This window comes from Takifugu flavidus, chromosome 6 (genome assembly GCF_003711565.1).
Source record: "Takifugu flavidus isolate HTHZ2018 chromosome 6, ASM371156v2, whole genome shotgun sequence".
Taxonomy (NCBI): Eukaryota; Metazoa; Chordata; class Actinopteri; order Tetraodontiformes; family Tetraodontidae; genus Takifugu; species Takifugu flavidus.
Genome location: NC_079525.1, coordinates 13182704 through 13200689, shown reverse-complemented (window position 1 = coordinate 13200689; position 17986 = coordinate 13182704). Strand labels below are relative to the sequence as shown.

Genomic DNA, 17986 nt, shown 5'->3' with positions numbered 1-17986 from the left:
ACTGGCCCGTGCACCATTAGAAATGAAAGGAGGGTGGATGCCGTCACGTTCCAGACGGGGCAATAACAAGCATCAATCATCCGCTCTTCGCTCCTGCCCTGCTCCAAAGCTGCAGCTTCCAACAACGGGTGGCTGTGGTTTTAGCAAACAGCTCCAGACTGGCGTGGATCCAGGCTAATTACATGCTTCCTCCGCGTGGTTCCAATGCACAGAGAGCTCAAACAAGGAATTCTGTCTTCCTATTTTAGCGATGACCGTGTATGGACTTCCAGGAAGCAGCTATGAGCTCAAGAGAGGAAATGCATGAGTCTTTATTTTCTACTGTGAATGGTTTTCAAAGAGAAAGGGTTGTTTTAGTAACTGCATGGAACAGTTTAAAAAAGAACCAGGATGCTGATATTTACATTTGTCCACATCCCATAATCTTATTTTCTCTGCATGCTTGTGCATCAAAGGGTTTTTCTACTTTAAAAGGTACTTAAGGGGAATATAGAACAAGAGCAAGGCCCTCTGGTCCCCATAACTGATCAATGAGACTATTGATGGGGCAGACAGCGCGCCGTAGAGTCTCTTTACATTTTTTTTTATAAAGAAAGAAAAGAGAAGAGAAGGTCGCAGGAAGCGTGACCACGTCTGGGCCGCCGTTTCTCTCAGTGGGTGAGTTTGTTTTCCAGCAGGCCACAAACCCTGTGGTTTACTACGCTGGGCTGTAGTTCACTCAAGACTGGAGAGGGGGCGGAGGAAATTTACAGTATGTCTGAATGGAACCGTGTGTGTGTGTGTGTGTGTGTGTGTGTGTGTGTGTGTGTGTAATTATCTTGCCACATTGTGTTTGTTTTTTGCCATCCTAAAAAAAAAAAGCCTTGGATAGAGAGAGAGAGAGAAGCGGAAGGAAGTGATGCAGCAGCTCGGTGGCAGGGCGACTTATATAGAGCCATCTTTGGAGTTCCCTGCAGCATTTTCCTCAAACTGGGACTTCGGCGACACAGACACTGGTTTGACTCTTCTCCCAGTACATAAGGACAGTCAGGCTGTAATTGGTCGACAGGTATTTTATCTTATACCGACTTATTGTAACTTTTCTTGCGATGATCTTCGTTCGCGCTGGTTGGTGTTTAGTTTCCATGGAAACAGCCTCAATTACGTAATAATGGGGTCGTTCTGAATTTCCTTTAAATGTCTTTTAATGTCTAAAATGTCAAATATTAACAGCGGCCGCTCATACTGTGCCTCTTTACCAGAATGAAGACTTTCATAATAACAGTTTGCCTGATTGGAGCCCTTTTGGCAAACCCAGTAAGTAAATGAAACATCTTCTTAATAATGGTGTTTTCCTCCATTTAACACGCCAAAACAGCCTTGGTTCCTGCGCGTTCGTAAGGAGAAGTGTCTGAATGGGTCTAATTTTTCCATAAAATCCCACCATCCTGATCTTTTACCTCCTTCCTGACAGATTTCATATGACAGCACTGCTTCGGAGACTACGGAGGAGGACTCGGACCTGGTGGGTTCTGCACTTCGTCTCACACCCCAATGTTTACACAGAACCACAGAACTGATGCAGCTGTTCTGACAGGCTGTTGTTTACTGTCTGGACTGTCTGTGGGGTGGATGACAACAAGCCGTTCAAAGAACGTGATAATTGTTGTTTAGGCACCCGTGGAGCATAATTAAATATATTGTGGTTTGTGATTGTTGGGTTTTTTTCCTGATTTTTTCACCAGGTGTTGAGCGTTTCTGTCTCACAGTCGGCGGAAAATGACACAACTGAGCTTCAGGTAACAATCTTTTCTCCCCGAACGAGGAAACTGTCGTGATCTTCAACCTTCTAACTTGTTGTCATGTCTCTCTACTGCAGAGTTCTGAGGAAAACACGACCAACCAGGCAAGTTGTGCATGAATATCTGGGGTCTTCACCACCCAATCAGCTGTTGACCAGAACTTTTTAAAGTGTTTACATTTGATTTATCAAACATGTGTCTTTGCAGAGCCCAGAAACATCATCAGAATCATCCGAATCGGTAGAATCGACATCAGAGGACAATGTGGGTGCCACTATTGCACACAGAGATCTAAATGCTCAGATAACTTCAGTGATGCAGATTAATCACGTTTCTTGCACCCTTCCACAGACATCAGAAGAGAGTGACAGTGAATCAGATGAGAATGTAAGTCTGGCTACTTTCAGCAACTCATGATTTACATGTGCTACATTGTTTCTTATGATATGGACACTATTGTGTCCACAGTCAAACTCTATGGGGGAAACCAGAGATGACAGTATGGGGAGTGAGGAGAATGTCCGGAAGGTGAGATGATCAAGTTCCCCCTCAACCTGAAATCCAGCCATGCCCAGTTTCAGAGAGATCTGGCCGACGCAGTATTCTTTTTATTATTATTTTCAGAATTTGATTGAGGTGATTCCAGACAACCTGGAGGAGAGCACCGAGGCTCCAACGGTGGAGACCACCACTGCTGAGACGACCAGCGACAGCAGCGAGAGCACCAGTGAAACCAGTGAAACCAGTGAGAGCAGCGAGAGCAACGAGACGGGACGAATCAACATCGCCGACTGCGTGAACGCAACCGAAAGCTGCGAGAGCGACGAGTATTTCTTCCAGGGGATCGGAGACAACGGGCTCTACGCGGTGGACAACCTGATGGCCCCGGATGACGGCGAGAGGGAGTTGCAACTCAGGAGATGATGGACCCCCAGGAACCTAACTGTAACATCTGTACGGAACCTGTCTGGAAAGCTCGGGATAATATATTCCGCCTCAGAAATTCGAAAAATGAAAGACTTGCGGGCCTGCACGTGGCCGGTTAGCTCAGTTGGTTAGAGCGTGGTGCTAATAACGCCAAGGTCGCGGGTTCGATCCCCGTACGGGCCATTACCTTTAGTTGTTTCAGATGGGAATTAAATGCTGGTTTTCTTGCTGGGATTTCCTGATATAATATATAAAAAAAAGAAGTGTAAACTTTGATATTGTGGTTGACATAAGGAACAGCTCAGCATTTGCCATTTATCAACTGTGTTTTTATTAATACGTGGCACATTTGTAATACAATATTGTCAATATAAACTGTCTAGAACAACATTTGTTCAGGATAACATCATTTTAAGTCTGTCAAAATTAAATTTTTATTGTGTTAGTGAAATGATATGTACTTGTGGTGTGCTGGTTATTTTCATCATCCTGAGTTTGTAAATACAGGGGACTCTTTTGACATCAACACACCAAGTAGATTAATACAGTTTCAAGATGTAAAATAATCCACTCTGCCAGAGGTATCTCCACACTAATGACCCTTCTAATGTCAAAAGAATAGAAAACAAACTGAAGGTGTCCTGAAAATTTCACAGGTAAAATAAAAACTATAAATGAGGCTACTATTGGGGGGGGGAAACCCAAACATTTTTAACATTATGTCAGCTTTGAAGACACTCGCCTAACTGGGAAAGTGGGAATTTAGGTGTTGCTTCAGTGCTGGTATGGTGGAAAACTCTTTGCGGCATACGTGACACCGGAGAGGTAATTTTAACAACTCTGTGGCTCCTTCTTTGATGGAAATGCTGCCATCTGTTTCAAGCATCTGAATAACCGCTGAAAATTATAAAAAAGAAAAGAAAAAAGTGAACATAAATTAAGACTAACTACAAAATTTGACAGTCTGGAAACGTAGTACTCTCCTTTACCTTGAGACTCAATGAAGTAATCAGTCGTGAAAGAATTCCAGTGTTTTTTGTTCTTTAAACAAGGAGAGTCAAAGTCTTGGCTGATTACATGGAGGTGTACATGGCTGTAATAGAAAACAACATGTTAGTTTTAACATCTTGATTTCAAATGCGTGCCAAGCACAGGGTCGGACATGGACAACGGATCATTTAAATCATCACATCTAGTTTATCTTTACCTCATACTAGGGATTGCATGGTACCCTGAACGGAAACGTAGTGTGCTTGCATCTGGACACTGCCGAATCATCTGCTCAGCGACCTGCTGCATGTGTTTCACCAGGTCACAGTGCTCCTTACGCAAGGCCTTCAAACTGGAAATGGAGTGCCATGGCAGAACTAGCCAGTGGTAGCGAGCTTTAGGATATTTGTCCTTAATTACAACTACTTTATCATCCTTGTATACCTAGGGGGGAAAAAATGTTTCTAACTGACAATGAAGTCAAGCAAATGTGATTCAGATCGTTGGACATCAAATCACAGAAAAATCCCCTTTTTAGAGATTTACCTGCATCTCTGGGTCTTGCATTGAGGCCTTCAGACCTAGGTTCCAGTGTCCAACGCTTCCCTGCAACATTTTACCAACACCCTCAGACAGGAGTCCAGACAAGAGGATAGATAGTAGAGAAAAGTGGACATTGCTTCTTACACTCATTTTTGGAGCTTCCTTGTGGCTGACTGAAACAGAAACCTCTCCCTGTTTGGATGATTTCCTACAGGGCTCCTCTTTGTCATTGTGTCTGGTCTCTGAAACTGCCTCTCTTGATCTTTTAGTGCTGCCAGAGAGATCTTCCTTGAACTGGACAGTGTATGGGTAGAGCTGATTGACAATATAAAGCTGCTGCCCAGGCTTCATTTTGGACACACTGTCTTTACCAACCACCAAAGAATCTATGGAAGTGGGGTTCAAACCCAGCTAGAAAGAGTTTGGTAGAAGAATTTGGTAAATAATGAGTTACAGGCTTACACACAAGTCCAGGTAAGTTGCTCACCTGTTTGACTTTGACATATCCTTTGTTGCACTCTGCTTGCAGTTCAACTTTAAAAGGGGATCGTTGCACAGGTTAGTATGTCTTGATATGATCACAGTAGCTTTTACAATAAATAATACAAAATCTATGGACATATCTAAAAATGTCTGTTGTGATAGAATGTAAATATACACCTAAATGTATATATAATGTATCATGCTATTAGCTACTGTCCAAGAGGTGCGACAAAGTGAGATATGTTACCTTGTTCTCGGGAACATTTCTTGTCTTTAATAGTCGTTTCTGGACCTCGACCCAGGACAACTGCTTGTAGGTGAGGCAGTAGAATAGGTTTATGATTCCCCTCTACACTGATAAGCCAGCAAAGTGGCATTTTGACATGTTTGTGCCACTTAACCGTATAACAAAGCTGCAAAACTCGTGCAGCCCACAGCTTGTTTTGGCGACGTCCGTCGCACGCATTCTACGTCATCGCGTCAGAATTGTTTTTCCTTTTAATTTACTTTCGCAACCAGTTTCGTCGTCTGTCTTTATAAAAGGTGTGAAAATAGCAGCATATTTTGATATTGTTTTTAATTTATTTTGTAAGTATATCTCAAATGCTCAAATTCAAACTGACACTAAACATTTAGGGTTTCACTTGTAAAATATACAACAGTCTCATAAACTGACAACTATGATGGTTTTTGACTTTTATTTGTTAATTTTTTAACAGATACACGTGGTATAATATACAAAATGAATGCAAATATAGTCAAGATGCAAACATCATCTCTCAAGTTACAGTAGATGGATATTTATAATGCTAATTAAAAATAAATTCTGGTCAATGTGGACTGCACAAAGACTGATTATGGTCCATTTAAAATCTGTGGTTTATCTTCAGTCAACATGCACATTTTAACAAAAACAAAATACTACATATTTGGCCATTGTTGAGGTAGCATGCAATGGACTAAACCACACATTTACCATGACTATTATATCATTGTAACAAAAGTTTTGTAAAACAAACCTGAAACATATAGTACCTGATACCATTTATAGTCAAAGAAGAGGCAGTTAATTATTCAAAATGTTTGAATGTTCACCACTGTTCACAGTCATGCAATTTCATGTCTAATGCAGACAGAAGAGATTAAAATGGGGATTCAAACTGCACTGATGAGGTTGGATCCACATGTGTGTGCTGTATGGAGGACCTAGAGAGTGCTGCAAGGCATGTAATCAAATCACCATAGAGCAATTATCTAGAAATGATTTCCTAATTTATTAAAGAGCTCATTTTAGCCCAATGGCACCTCTGATAAAGATCTCTGTTAATGTGAACAGCTAAGCAGCTCTGTCCAACTAAAACCATCTCCAAAAAGCATAAAGTTAAATGTGAAACACGATTTCCAACATTTTAAGCAATATTGGTGTATTGACGTTGTTTTGTTTACTATTAGAGTAAAATAGGGAAAAGAAAACGTGAGGTCTCAGAGGAGAAGAGATAGCAGCCTTTTCAGGCGCTCTTTCCTCCGTTAGGAAGGTTATTGGGAATTGGTAGTTAACAGGAGCAGTGGGAGTAAGGGAACTGCACATATTATTGTTAGAAAAGCCAGAACCTCCATTTGACTGCAGAAGACTTCCAGAAAGATCTGGCAAACTTTTGGAATTTTGGTGAACAAAGAGAGAAAAAAATTCTGGATCCTAAACATACCTCTAAATAAACAGTGGTCCACCTGAAGGTTCTTGCCTAAGAATCACACAGAACTGGAAGACTTTTGTGAGTAAGAACGAAGGAAAATCCCTCAAATGAGACCTGAAAAACTCTTGGCTGCTACAAAAAGTACTTTGCTGCGATAGTGGCCAGAGGGGGCGCTACTAGCTACTCACTATGAAGGGTACAAACTTTCGCTCTGGGCCCCTTACCTTTCCTGTTATTTTGAAAATGGAAAAGATCCAAAAACAAATAAAAAATAAAACATGAAGGGAATATGTCATCAGTAACTTTATGAATTTTGGAGATCATTTTTTATCTTTCACTTGCTAAACTTCATATTAACAGACATAGATTAATATCTCCACAAGGGGGCGATAAATGCTCTAAGACTTGTTTTACAATGGAAGCTGTAAAACAACTGGAGTATTACAGTTTCCCCGTCATTAGAATTCAGTCTTTTAGGTAGTAAAAAAACAGAATATTTAACATTTTAAAAATGCACTAACGGCATGATAAACAGCTGCCGTGTCATTCTGGTTTGATGGGCAAAGCTGCGAGATCTTTACCATAAAATAATTACTTTTTCTTTCTCACATGCTTAGACGTGACCTTCAAAATGGACGTTATGTTTTTAGCTGCCTATTAGGAGAATAATATACCAACCATATTATGCATGGGTATCGACAGATCTTGGTGGGGAACTGCAGACTATTTATGCATCTTTGTACCACCCACCATCACAGCTTCTTACTCTACCTGCAGGGTGTCAGAGGACACCCCTCCCCCATCTGTTTCTAAAAGAATTTGGAGTTATGAAATCCTCCCAAATTATGTAGTACGTCAATAGGTTAATTGACACCACACATCCATAAATGTGCTGCCTTGTTGGTTTGTCTGGGGGCCCTTTTCCGTAGGCCCCCAGTCTAAGCAGGTTTTGTAAGATCACTTACAAACAGCACCACACACTTGATGTGTTCTTATGATTCTTGCACATGAAATACCATAACGTCAACACATACATGGGAATAAATGTTGATCATATCTGTGCTAGGTCCCCAATAGTTGCATAAACTGAAAGAACTGCATTTTAACCATGTGTACGGCTCCCTGGGTCCTCCATAGGGGATGCTGGCGACGCTCTAAGGTTTCCATAACCTCAGGAGGCCGTCCTCGCTGTACGTAGCGATCAGGTTCTCGTGTGGGTGGTGGGTGATGCCGATGACTTCTTTCTCATGAACCTGGAGATGCAATAGATCAGCACACGCACATGTGTCTTTATTTCCTTCCTCTACGACTCATTTTGAAGGAATGTTAGTACATTAGCCTTATTTTATGAATCCTTCAGTAAAGCGCGCCTGGTGCTCCCGGATTTAATGCTCACCGTCAGCGTTTTCTGCAGCTTCCCCGTCTTGTAATTGAAGCAGTACAGCACTAAGTCTTCCCCCACACAGTAAATCCACTCTCCGCGGGGTGACACGGTGCTGCACACAAACTCAGCTCCCTCCTGCCTGCCAGAGCTGAACGTCTTCACAGTCTGAGGAAGAGGAGCGCCACAATTTGGACTTTGTTGTTGCCACAAGGGCCTTCGACTAGGAGGGTGCCAGTCAAGCGTCCTCTTATAACTATAACTTTGGATTTTTAAAAATAATCCATGTGCAAAACTTTATGCGAAGGTTTGTATACGATTCACTCAGTCACCATATGTGAAAGGCGTCTCACCTGACCGCGCATGTTCAGGACAACCACCGTGTTGGAGTGGTTACAGACCACAAAGTGCTCTGGGTGTTGAGGGAGGGGAATCACGTTGTTGACCGGGACTTCTGATGCCCGGGACACAGACTTGTGAGTGTGGATGCATTCCCAGGAATTTGTGTTCCAGATCTTAAACAGAACAAAATATGCACATATGAGAGTCGTTCTAGCGCCACAACAGTAGTAAATGACACCAAAACGCCAGGAGTGTACCTTCACTGTGCCATCAGCTGAGGCACTGATGATGTGACGTCCATCTTGAGTGAAATACGCATCATTTACAAACGACAAATGTCCCGTTAGCTCCTTTAACGTCTTGCCTGATCTCAGTTCGTGTATCCTGAAAATCACATTAAAAATGGCCTTCAATAATTCTGAAATTTATGTAGCTCCAACTTTACGGCAGGAATAAATACACAAGAATACTCTGTTGTAAAGTTGCAAAGGCCCGACTGTAGTTTAAATTTACAATCAAACAAAATAATCATGCAACAATTCTTTACCTCTTCTTATAGACGTTCCACTAAAACCTTATTTTAAGGTTAGTTAAGAAAACAACTGATTGACTGAACAATATGATTAGCTCCATGACGATATCTAATGTGCCATTTACTACAAAAAGGCTAAACTAGCTAATATATATTTGACTTTTCAATTCTATTTTAGGGAAATCTGTAAATGTGCGAATGTTTAGAATCTCAATACAAACTGAATAACAGGGGGAAGCAGTGGGATGTGCTATTTTTAGCTCCTGTGGACTGACTGGAGTGCAGTTTAGCTGAACCGTGACAAAACAGCTCACGCTCGCTGATTCATTCCTTGTCTGGGAGGATGAATCTGCGTATCGGTCGCGTGGAATTGCAAGTGGAGGAACACGTTGCATCTTTGTGCCTGAGCACATGGTTTCCCAGTTACACCCACGCAGCACATGTGCTTCCATCAGAGTGGAGGAGCTCAGCCCACACGCCTCGGGAATAAATATTTACCCCCTGCACGCGCGTGTGCATGCGTGAGTGTGTGAAAGAGAGAGAAATCAATCCCAGGAGGTGTTTGTCTGAACAATCGGTGATTTTTTGTGTGTGGTATTGACATGGATGGAGGCGCTGTGCTGTTTGTTGTATTTCTGCTATTTTAAACCCTTATTTTGTCACCATTGCCTGTGAATGATTATGATATAGCAGCAAGGTTGCCAGTTTGTGGCCCTGGGGGGCCGGGGTGGTGCCATTCCTGGGGCATATACAGCCTTTCCTATGGTGTCCACCCGGCATCTTGCCCCTCGCCACGTCGCCATGGGGACACGTGGTAAGAGTGGAGGAGTTACCTGGAGACCTTACCTGGCTTCATCCTTCACGCTCCATCTGCTGGGTTTCCAACAGAGTTCAGCAGTGTCGGCTTGTTGCCATGGCAGCCTTTAAACTATGGAAGACCTCAGCCCTCTACATCTAATGACCGTTGTCTTAATGTATGTTTTATCTCTGTTTATTCACTTATGTAGAGCGTGTAGAATCTATAGACAGCGCATCAGTGTACAACAAGAGGTGAAAATCAGGGGGATTTAAGAGAGGCTGGCTCTTAAATGTGTGATTAGCAATACTTCCTTATTACGCAACCCCTGCATGTGCATCTGGAAGCAGCGGATTCTGGGTGTGAGCTGCTGTTACACGCAAGGGTGCCTTAATCCTACTCTCACCATTTAATACTCAAATACCTCAACACGCTGCTTCAGTATTTGGTTAGAGCGAACGTGCTCGTCTACCCGGCAGTAGGTGATGGTGCGTGCTCGCGCTCAACCCCACCTGATGCTCTGGTTAAAGGATGCACTCAGGATCTGGTTGCTGTCCTTGGAGAAGCTCAGGCAGGTCACTCCTTTGTTGTGGGCATGCTCAAATCTGCGCAGGCATAAGCCGCTCTGTATCGTCCACACCTTACCAAGAACACAGGGTTCATTTCAAACAGAGCTACACAACAGTAGGGGACAGTGAAGAAATGTCACACCTTTATTTTGCCATTCTGAGCTCCAGTTGCCAGCAGCTCTGCATCCTGGCTGAAGCACATGCACAGCACAGCATCATCCATCATCATGAAGCTTTCCTGGGCCTGATACTTCAAATCCTGACACACAGCGCCAGAAGCAGCTTTTGCTTAAGGATTTGCAGTTAAAAACAGGGATTATTTAACGGTGCGTGGGTGTAAAAGAGACTCACCTTGCTAATTTTTCCAGTGACGAAGTTCCACACCTCGATGAAACCATCCACCGAGCCAGTGATCAAGTACCTCCCGTCCGGAGAGAAGCGGGCGCACTCCACATGTGACCGCCTCCCAAACTGCAGTTCATGAGACACGGCAACAACACAGGGGTTGTAAAACTGTCATCAAACACACACGTTAGCTGTTGTTGCTGCAGTCTGACGTCAGTTATCACTGTGACCACTATAACCTTGGGTGGAGGCAAACAGGGACAAGCATGAAGCTCCATCTGGATGGACGTGAAGAAGGCACAGCCAGACATTGAAACAAGTGCCCTCAGGTATGTGTGTGCGTGTGTACCCCCCTTACGCCACCACAAATATTCCGTTTTTATGACCTCTATGATGCAGGGAAACTGTGATGGCTCTACCTTGATGTGACGGTACAGTTGTGTGGGGAAGGTCTCTTTCTCCATGTGTCTGTTCTTGTTGGCTGATACGTCGATGGTCATTTCTGGAGAGAGCTGATCCGAATGCGGCTGTATCTTCATAGACTGTTTGGAACAGGGATGACGGTACTGTTGATTCATCAGTATCAGATTAACAAGACAGCCAAAATGTATAAGGTAGTATGTCTGAATTTCGAGGGATCGGCACACTCACGCTGACTTGCTCCAGGAGCCCCATGAGGCGAGAAGGAGGCACGACGCTGACTTCCCTCACAAGAGTCTCTGCTATCGCCAGGCGCCGCTTCTCCTTGCTGCTGCCCTTTGGGTACGCCTGCCGAGAGAAGAACGGAATATTTATTTTCTTTAAAAAAAGAAATGCTTACGGGGGTTCAGATGTGTTGTTTTTATTCACTGCCATACTTCAAGAGGGTCAAAGTAGGAGCATGTCAGCAGGTTCTCCAGGTGGAGGTAGCGCTGTGGCTGCGTCTGTTTCAGCATGATCATGGGGTCTGTTTGTCTGAGGAGTGAGCGAGCTGCTCCCACCTCCCTCATTTCAATCAGCTCCATCACGACCTGTCGAGGAACCCGGCAGATGTTACCAACTTTAAATCTCGGGAGGTGAGAAAATGCACCTCCTGGCTCAAACAACGCTTTACCTGCTCGTAGAGATCGATAAGAGTGCTGTCGGGTAACTTCAGGGACTCGATGGCCATCAGGACAGAGTCCCAGTGGCCACAGTTAATATCTGCTATGAAGCTGTCCAGGCTCTCCACGGTGTTTAACGACAGAGTCGTTTCCTCCTGTAAGGTGGTCAGCGTTCTGTAGAGGTTGTTCTCCTTCAGGTACTGCATTATCAGGCGGATCACGCTGGAGGAGGAAGGTCAGGTTACCCAAGCTGAGCGATGTTCTCGATCACAACAGAACGCGCAGGCACCCCCGTGGACCCCCTCCTCTCTGCAGCGCAGCGTCGCATTGGCACTTTTGTGGTTTTACACTTTACTCCAGAAACGAAACAGCGGGTGCAGGAGTGACATCACTGGTAAAGAGCAACATGCGCTTTTGCTGAAGAAAACTAAAAGCGAACGTGCCAGTCGCGCCCCTCTTTACGCACTAATCATTGTTCGCCATGCCAACGGAGGCTTTTTGTCAGTCGAATGGGGAGAATAACATCTTTTCTTTTAAATCGTCGGAGACAATTAATCCAACATTAATAATTATAGTGCGTCAGAAACCCGCACCCAAGGTTCCGACGTTTTTGATAACGCTAATGATAACGCATTTTTCTTTAAGGTACACCTTTAATATCTTTTTTTTTTTTTAATTTACACCGCACTTTTTAAAAAAACAAGGCAGAGTTCGTTTGATTTCATGAACAAACAAGTGTTGCCATAACTTTTAGACTGAACAAAAACCCCATGTGCGCAGTTTCTAATCCCACAGGTGGTCTCGTCATCATTTTATCATCTTACCCCTCCAAAGAGAGAAGATAAGGTAAGAAGAGAGGACTTACTCGGTGGGCTCCATCTCTGTAGCCATGCTGATGTTGTCTCTGGCTCTTGCCGCACTGGACTGATGCTGAGGCGGTTCGGATCGAGCTCGGCGCTCGCTAGAGCCACGTGACGCCCGTGTACAGGGTACCGCCCCCTGCACGTGCCTCCCAAATTTGTGACCGTGCCCTCCTGCAAAGTCGTTTTAAACCCACCCCCGTCATCATCAGCGGCAGCCCTCCCCCGGTCCGTGACGCGTGGCCATGCACGGATGCGACTGCTGGCACGTTGCGTGCGGGAGGCGCGTCCGCGCGCTGAGACGCTGCGGAGGCAGCAGGCAGCCGCATCAGCACCACGGACAGACCCTCGTGGCTCAGAGCGTGCTCGCCTTCAGTCTCCACCGTGCGGGACGAGTGCTCATTAGTACGCGCGCCGATATGGGAGCATATTTAGAATATCCCGCACATCCCCGCATTAACCCCATGCTGTCACTTTAGGGGAAACGCAAACCTGTTGAGGTGGTTTCGGTGAAGCTGCAATAATATGCGCCCGAGATGGACTCGTGACAGTTGGGTTCCCAGATCGGTGGGCTGAGAGAGAGACACGTGACCTCTGAGGTCGTATTGTCGCTCAGAAGGTCACCTCTGCGTGCAGGTGCGGGTAATTCAATAAAATCTGTTTGAGACAGACGTGGGTGCTTTACCAGAACAACAACTATCCACGTCATTAACTGCGTTAACTCGCGCCAACAGGTGGGGGCTCGTGAGCATCTTCAGCTCAGGTGCGCACTAATTGCCGTGACGCAGCGTCGCCACGTGAGCGTGTCCCTGTAAAGCGGCGGTTTCGGCTTAATTATCCAGAAAGGATCCTCTTTGTCAAGATAACTTTTGTTTAGAGGGGATTCCTTTGTTGTTTTGCCCGATCTTCTCGAAGAACATGCCAATTGGCAACAGCAACCAGGTGCGTTACGGTACAGGTGACTTCTTCTCGGCCTCGTGCCGATTTTTAAGATCAATTGTTTGGTCTCTGTGAAGCTCCAGAGGAGACCGAATGCGGCTGACAGGCTGGCCGCGCTGCCTCTGGTGGCTTCGGCTCGCACTAAGCTCTCAGTCGTCTACAGCGGCACCAAGTGCAGCCACCCCCGCCTGAGGTGCGTGTGCGAGGGCCTGGAGAGATGCGTGACCGTGGTGCTTTCACCCGTCGTGGATAAACTACAGCCCCACGGTGAGTACTGGGATACCAGACTGGACATGGCCCTCAAAAGTCTGTATTTTTGTAACTTTGATTAAGGTGTTACTAAAATATTTGGACCATTCCCCGGGTGGTGGTTGGATGAGTTTTGGAAGGCCAAGCCTGATCACGGATTATTGGAAAACCACTTTTCTGACGTTTTCTTGCCAGTTTCCATTGCTAATGAGGTTGCATGCAAAGGCCTGGACTGGTTGGAGGCCGTGTTCCCGATGCTTCTCGCGACCACCGAGCAGGTGACTTGTGACACTCGGTGCGATTCCCAGCAGACAGAGCGACTTCCTGATGTTCATCTTTGCCCCCAGGTGGTTGCGACTGCCAAGGACAAGGTAGCGGAAATCCAGGACGCGGCGAGCGTTGCAGCGCACGGATCTGCAGACTGTGTAAACATGGGGGTGGCCTGGCTGATGGTCAGGCTGGAGGTGGCTCAGGACCGAGCTGGACAGCCTCTGGTCGACAGAGCCATCGCTGCGGCCGCTGCGGGAGTCGACTCTGCACTCGCCATGTCGGAGGCACTTGTGGACCGAATGCTTCCTCCCACTGAAGGTCTGTGGATTGATGCAGTGTCAGAGGTGATGTCCTGTGTCACTCCAGAGGTGCATCCTCCTGATTTCAGAAGAGATTAAGACGGCGCAGGGGTTTGAGGTGACCACGCTCACAAGTGTCCCTGAACGACTGTTGGCACTCGCCGCCAAGTTGTACAAGAGGATGTTGGTGAGGTCCAGAATTCATTGTGTAGTTGAACTGACGGAGCTGCGCTCAGATTTCACGTTCTTGGTCTTTGCACCGACTTCTGGTCTCTCAGGGCTTTGAGAAGAGCCAGTTGGCTTTGATCTGGACCATCCAGATGCCCCAGTACCTGCATCATCAGCTGGTTTCCGCCATCATCTTTATCTCTCAGATGGAAAATTACCCACCAAGCAGATGCCAGAGGTCCAGGAAACCGAGCCGTCCCTGCGGTCCAGATATAGCTTACATGGATTCCATTCAGATGCTGCCGGACACTACGCCCCCGACCGGAGGACTGAGGACCAAGTCGGAGGAGTGCAGCGTTAAAGGATGTGTCGACCGTTGATTACTTGTAATAAAAACTGAAAGATCATGAACTCATCTGACTCTTGACATTTTTATATTAAGCATGGTAGCATTGAAGCAAAACCTCTTGCCATAACAAGTAGCTCTAATAAATCATTGTAGTTCCAGCTCAGACCTGAACTAGTTTCTCAGGAAGTAAAACACCCAAAGCTTCAGCAAAAAGGCTTTATTTTTCTTTAGGATTTCACTTCTGGCTGGACTCTGATTTGGATGTGGAGGCTCTCAGCGAGGAAAGGCGGCGCCTCTTGGCGATCTGTTCCTGGCGCTTCTCCTTGGCCTCCTGTTGGCGACAAAAGGTGTCAGAACTCATCTGGAACCCTCAAACTTCGCATGTTCAATAAGTGAAAGTTTCTGCAGCTCAGTCTAGATGAACCATGGAGTCAGTGCAACTCTCTACGTCATCATACCTTCATCCTCTTGGCCAGCAGCTTGGCATATTCAGAGGCCTCCTCCTTGTTCTTCTGAGTGCGCTTTCTCTTAAGAGCAATGCGACGGCGCTTGTGCTGCAGCACACGGGGAGTTACCAGTCTCTGGATCCTGGGAGCTTTAGTTCTGGGTTTCTTGCCTGTAGGAAAACCACAGTTTTAAACTGGGAAATAACTCTTCTGCTCGATGTCAAGCCTTGTATCAGTGTTGCCACAGAAAAGGATGTGGCCACGGCAGGATATGGCTGCGACGCTGCAATACTAGATAAATTTAATGAACTTCTGGTGAAGTTATTTTCTTCCCAATTTGGGTAAATGCTCATTACAGAAGTCAGCACAAGGCCATAACAGAATTAGAGTAGATGGATAGCCACTTGATTAAGTGGAATGCAATAAGAGATTGTTTTTGTAGACACGACAGGAATTACCAGGAAAAAGTGAATTTACCAGTATGCGGTACAAAGAAATTTGCAGTGTAGAAAAAATACAATAAAATGCTTGGCATTTTGCCATCAGGAATTGTTCAAGAACACAAGTGTCTCACCCTCTTTATTCAGGGGTCTCCTCACAACATACTGCCTAACATCATCTTCCTTGGCCAGGTTGAAGAGCTTGCGGATCTTGCTGGCCCTCTTGGGACCAAGACGGCGAGGGACAGTGGTGTCGGTCAGACCGGGAATATCCTTCTCGCCTGAGGACGACAAGAACAGCTTAGTCGAAAACATCTTTTTTCCCCTGATCCTGTAGAGATATCATTAAACATCTAGTGACAAAGAAGATACAATGAGAGAGCAATGCTGTTTCAACCATCCACTGAGCCAGGACGTGGTCACATCTGGTAAGCAGCTCCTCAGTTACTCTGGCACATACTGTCCCCCCTTGATGACTACAGGTGAATCAAAAAGGGTCTACGGATGTGCCACCAACAGTTGCAGGAGTAAAGTATTTGGGGTTAGTTTTTGCATGCCGTCTACCATTTCAAAACCAAAAGGAGTACCTTTCTTGACAATGACCAAGTTCAGAACACTGAGATTGGCATCAACGATGCAGCCGCGGACAGACTTGCGCTTGCGCTCGCCAGTCCTGCGGGGACGGTAGCAGGAGTGTCCCTTGCTAAGCAGCAGACGCACGCGACCGTTGGTCAGCACACCCTGCTTCATGGGAAAACCCTGCTTGTCGTTGCCTCCGCTGATGCGCACCACGTATCCCTGGACGAGAGAAAGGTGCATCAATAAACATGGAACATTGTGAATACAAGTCATACTTGAATGGAGCAACCCAGCCTTAAGATTCTTATGTATGAGACCTATGTTGATCATTTGAAAGCACCAATCGACCAGTTTCTATATAGTCATTAACTGAGAGAGTGGCACTATTATACCCGGACATTTATATTGTCCGACCAATTTTGATGCAGCTCTGCAGCTTCTCTAGCAACACACTGTCCCCCCTTAATGACTACAGGCTCGTCAGAAAGGGTCTACTTGTGTGCCACAACACGAAACAGATTATTGAAAAGATTGGCAGGTGAAATCCTTCACTGCACGTTTAAAATAAGACACTTGCCTTCCACTCATCTCCCAGAGGATCAGCAGCTACCTCAGTGGCCATACGTTTCTCATAGAAAGTACGTAGTTTACGTTCATCGTCAACTTCGATGAGCTTTTGGCAGCCAGTTGCGGGGAATGAGATGTTCAGCTGAAGGAAAGAAGTAAAAAAAATGATGAAATTGCATATTTATGGTCTACACGTTTGGGTAGAACTTGTGGGTTTTTTCTACAATTAAAGCCGAAGGACATTTACTGAATAGAGCTAATGTTAGCTTCTACTTGTACACCCCGTCGTTACAGACATGTACTTACGAAAATAACCCAAATAGAAAGATTACTAGCTAATGACGAAGCAAAGGCGTTCCAAGAACAACCCTGAAATCGTACATCCACAGCAATCTAGAACGTTAACTCTGCACATTTTACAGTGGGCGGCCATGTTTCTAGGGCTCAATAGCTGACTAAAGTCGGCAGCGTTGACAATCAAACCTCATCCGTTGTGTACAGGTCCGTGTCTATTACATCGAACTGATCGATTTAAAGTTCAGGAACACAACGTTCACTGTCCGCTAATATTATTTTAAAACTACCAGTAAAAAACAATTTACAGTTAGTGAACGATTGTACCTTCATTTTGCTAAACCGGCCCTACGAAGGTCCGCCACGGAAAAGAGACCGGACTTCCGCTTCGAGATCTCACATAGGCCCTATATGTTATCGCGAGAACTGGTGCGACGTACATTTGTCACTAAATTCAAGCTGAAAGTTATTAGACAAATGAAGCAGCGAATATAACTAAGTGAAGCCAGCAAAAAAATTAAACACCCGAATCAGATGGATAAAGTATATGGCATTTTTCCCCCCCAAGATTGTCCATGCCACACGGAAGGAATAAAGAGACGCACAACAGTTTCATTTTTAAGCAAAATTAAACACGCAATATGACCAATTCAAACCAATTATTTAAAGCTAATTATTTAATGTTCAATGTTAGTGAGCTCAATAACAAAACACGGGGACATTATGACGGTGCCAGAGAGCAACCAGTAAGATATTAACCATCAAAGTCGAGACAGCGTTGGTGGACGGTATAAACAAGTAAAAGACTCATTTTATTTGGGTAATTTACACGAATTACAAACAATCATGTAGTTTTTTTATATTAAAGATGGCTACCACTTATCTTAATGTACAATATTCTTTTATCGGTGGAATTGTGTTATTTAGGGGATTGCGAGCTATTCACACAGCGTGATTATGATGAACAGGCATCTAAAATTAACCACGCAGTTTTCACTGATACAAACGGTTGATATGGAAATATTTCTGACAGATTTATCGGAAGAAACACATATAAGTGT

At 45.0% G+C, this 17986-nt stretch overlaps 5 protein-coding genes and 1 non-coding gene across 12 annotated transcripts; 3 read left to right on the top strand and 3 right to left on the bottom strand.

Annotated features, from left to right (window-relative positions):
• The first annotated feature begins 889 nt into the window (after nucleotides 1-889).
• scpp1 (secretory calcium-binding phosphoprotein 1) lies at nucleotides 890-3164 on the top strand. Its single transcript, XM_057036535.1, has 9 exons — nucleotides 890-1048; nucleotides 1242-1296; nucleotides 1454-1504; nucleotides 1725-1778; nucleotides 1859-1885; nucleotides 1989-2045; nucleotides 2133-2168; nucleotides 2250-2309; nucleotides 2406-3164. Exons 2-9 carry the CDS (start codon nucleotides 1243-1245, stop codon nucleotides 2703-2705), a joined length of 639 nt encoding a protein of 212 aa, XP_056892515.1. The 5' UTR covers nucleotides 890-1048; nucleotide 1242; the 3' UTR covers nucleotides 2706-3164.
• trnai-aau (transfer RNA isoleucine (anticodon AAU)) lies at nucleotides 2818-2891 on the top strand. The gene has a single exon. It is a non-coding gene; the product is annotated as a tRNA-Ile (tRNA).
• aptx (aprataxin) lies at nucleotides 3016-5191 on the bottom strand. 2 transcript variants are annotated; one of them, XM_057036533.1, is made up of 7 exons: nucleotides 4972-5191; nucleotides 4729-4775; nucleotides 4386-4652; nucleotides 4245-4304; nucleotides 3916-4142; nucleotides 3698-3801; nucleotides 3016-3605 (listed from the first exon to the last, which is right to left on the bottom strand). In XM_057036533.1, exons 1-7 carry the CDS (start codon nucleotides 5099-5101, stop codon nucleotides 3451-3453), a joined length of 990 nt encoding a protein of 329 aa, XP_056892513.1. In that variant the 5' UTR covers nucleotides 5102-5191; the 3' UTR covers nucleotides 3016-3450. The 2 variants fall into 2 exon arrangements, with proteins under 2 accessions (XP_056892513.1, XP_056892512.1); XM_057036532.1 differs by having other exon boundaries at nucleotides 4245-4652.
• A 216-nt stretch (nucleotides 5192-5407) lies between these two features.
• LOC130526661 (WD40 repeat-containing protein SMU1-like) lies at nucleotides 5408-12860 on the bottom strand. 2 transcript variants are annotated; one of them, XM_057034411.1, is made up of 12 exons: nucleotides 12331-12860; nucleotides 11477-11687; nucleotides 11241-11393; nucleotides 11035-11151; nucleotides 10803-10949; nucleotides 10390-10509; nucleotides 10181-10297; nucleotides 9982-10109; nucleotides 8399-8525; nucleotides 8153-8314; nucleotides 7815-7967; nucleotides 5408-7671 (listed from the first exon to the last, which is right to left on the bottom strand). In XM_057034411.1, exons 1-12 carry the CDS (start codon nucleotides 12354-12356, stop codon nucleotides 7573-7575), a joined length of 1560 nt encoding a protein of 519 aa, XP_056890391.1. In that variant the 5' UTR covers nucleotides 12357-12860; the 3' UTR covers nucleotides 5408-7572. The 2 variants fall into 2 exon arrangements, with proteins under 2 accessions (XP_056890391.1, XP_056890392.1); XM_057034412.1 differs by having other exon boundaries at nucleotides 10803-10925.
• A 199-nt stretch (nucleotides 12861-13059) lies between these two features.
• Nucleotides 13060-14661, top strand: LOC130526664 (perilipin-2-like). Of its 5 annotated transcripts, none has more exons than XM_057034418.1 (6): nucleotides 13060-13267; nucleotides 13342-13531; nucleotides 13709-13791; nucleotides 13861-14101; nucleotides 14175-14269; nucleotides 14457-14661. In XM_057034418.1, exons 1-6 carry the CDS (start codon nucleotides 13244-13246, stop codon nucleotides 14628-14630), a joined length of 807 nt encoding a protein of 268 aa, XP_056890398.1. In that variant the 5' UTR covers nucleotides 13060-13243; the 3' UTR covers nucleotides 14631-14661. The 5 variants fall into 5 exon arrangements, with proteins under 5 accessions (XP_056890398.1, XP_056890396.1, XP_056890399.1 ...); XM_057034416.1 differs by having other exon boundaries at nucleotides 13069-13267; nucleotides 14172-14269; XM_057034419.1 differs by having other exon boundaries at nucleotides 13074-13267; nucleotides 14172-14265; nucleotides 14361-14661.
• Nucleotides 14662-14801: 140 nt separating this feature from the next.
• Nucleotides 14802-17402, bottom strand: rps6 (ribosomal protein S6). The gene is made up of 6 exons (XM_057034423.1): nucleotides 17253-17402; nucleotides 16642-16773; nucleotides 16073-16283; nucleotides 15620-15766; nucleotides 15058-15215; nucleotides 14802-14930 (listed from the first exon to the last, which is right to left on the bottom strand). Exons 1-6 carry the CDS (start codon nucleotides 17256-17258, stop codon nucleotides 14835-14837), a joined length of 750 nt encoding a protein of 249 aa, XP_056890403.1. The 5' UTR covers nucleotides 17259-17402; the 3' UTR covers nucleotides 14802-14834.
• Between the last annotated feature and the right edge of the window lie 584 nt (nucleotides 17403-17986).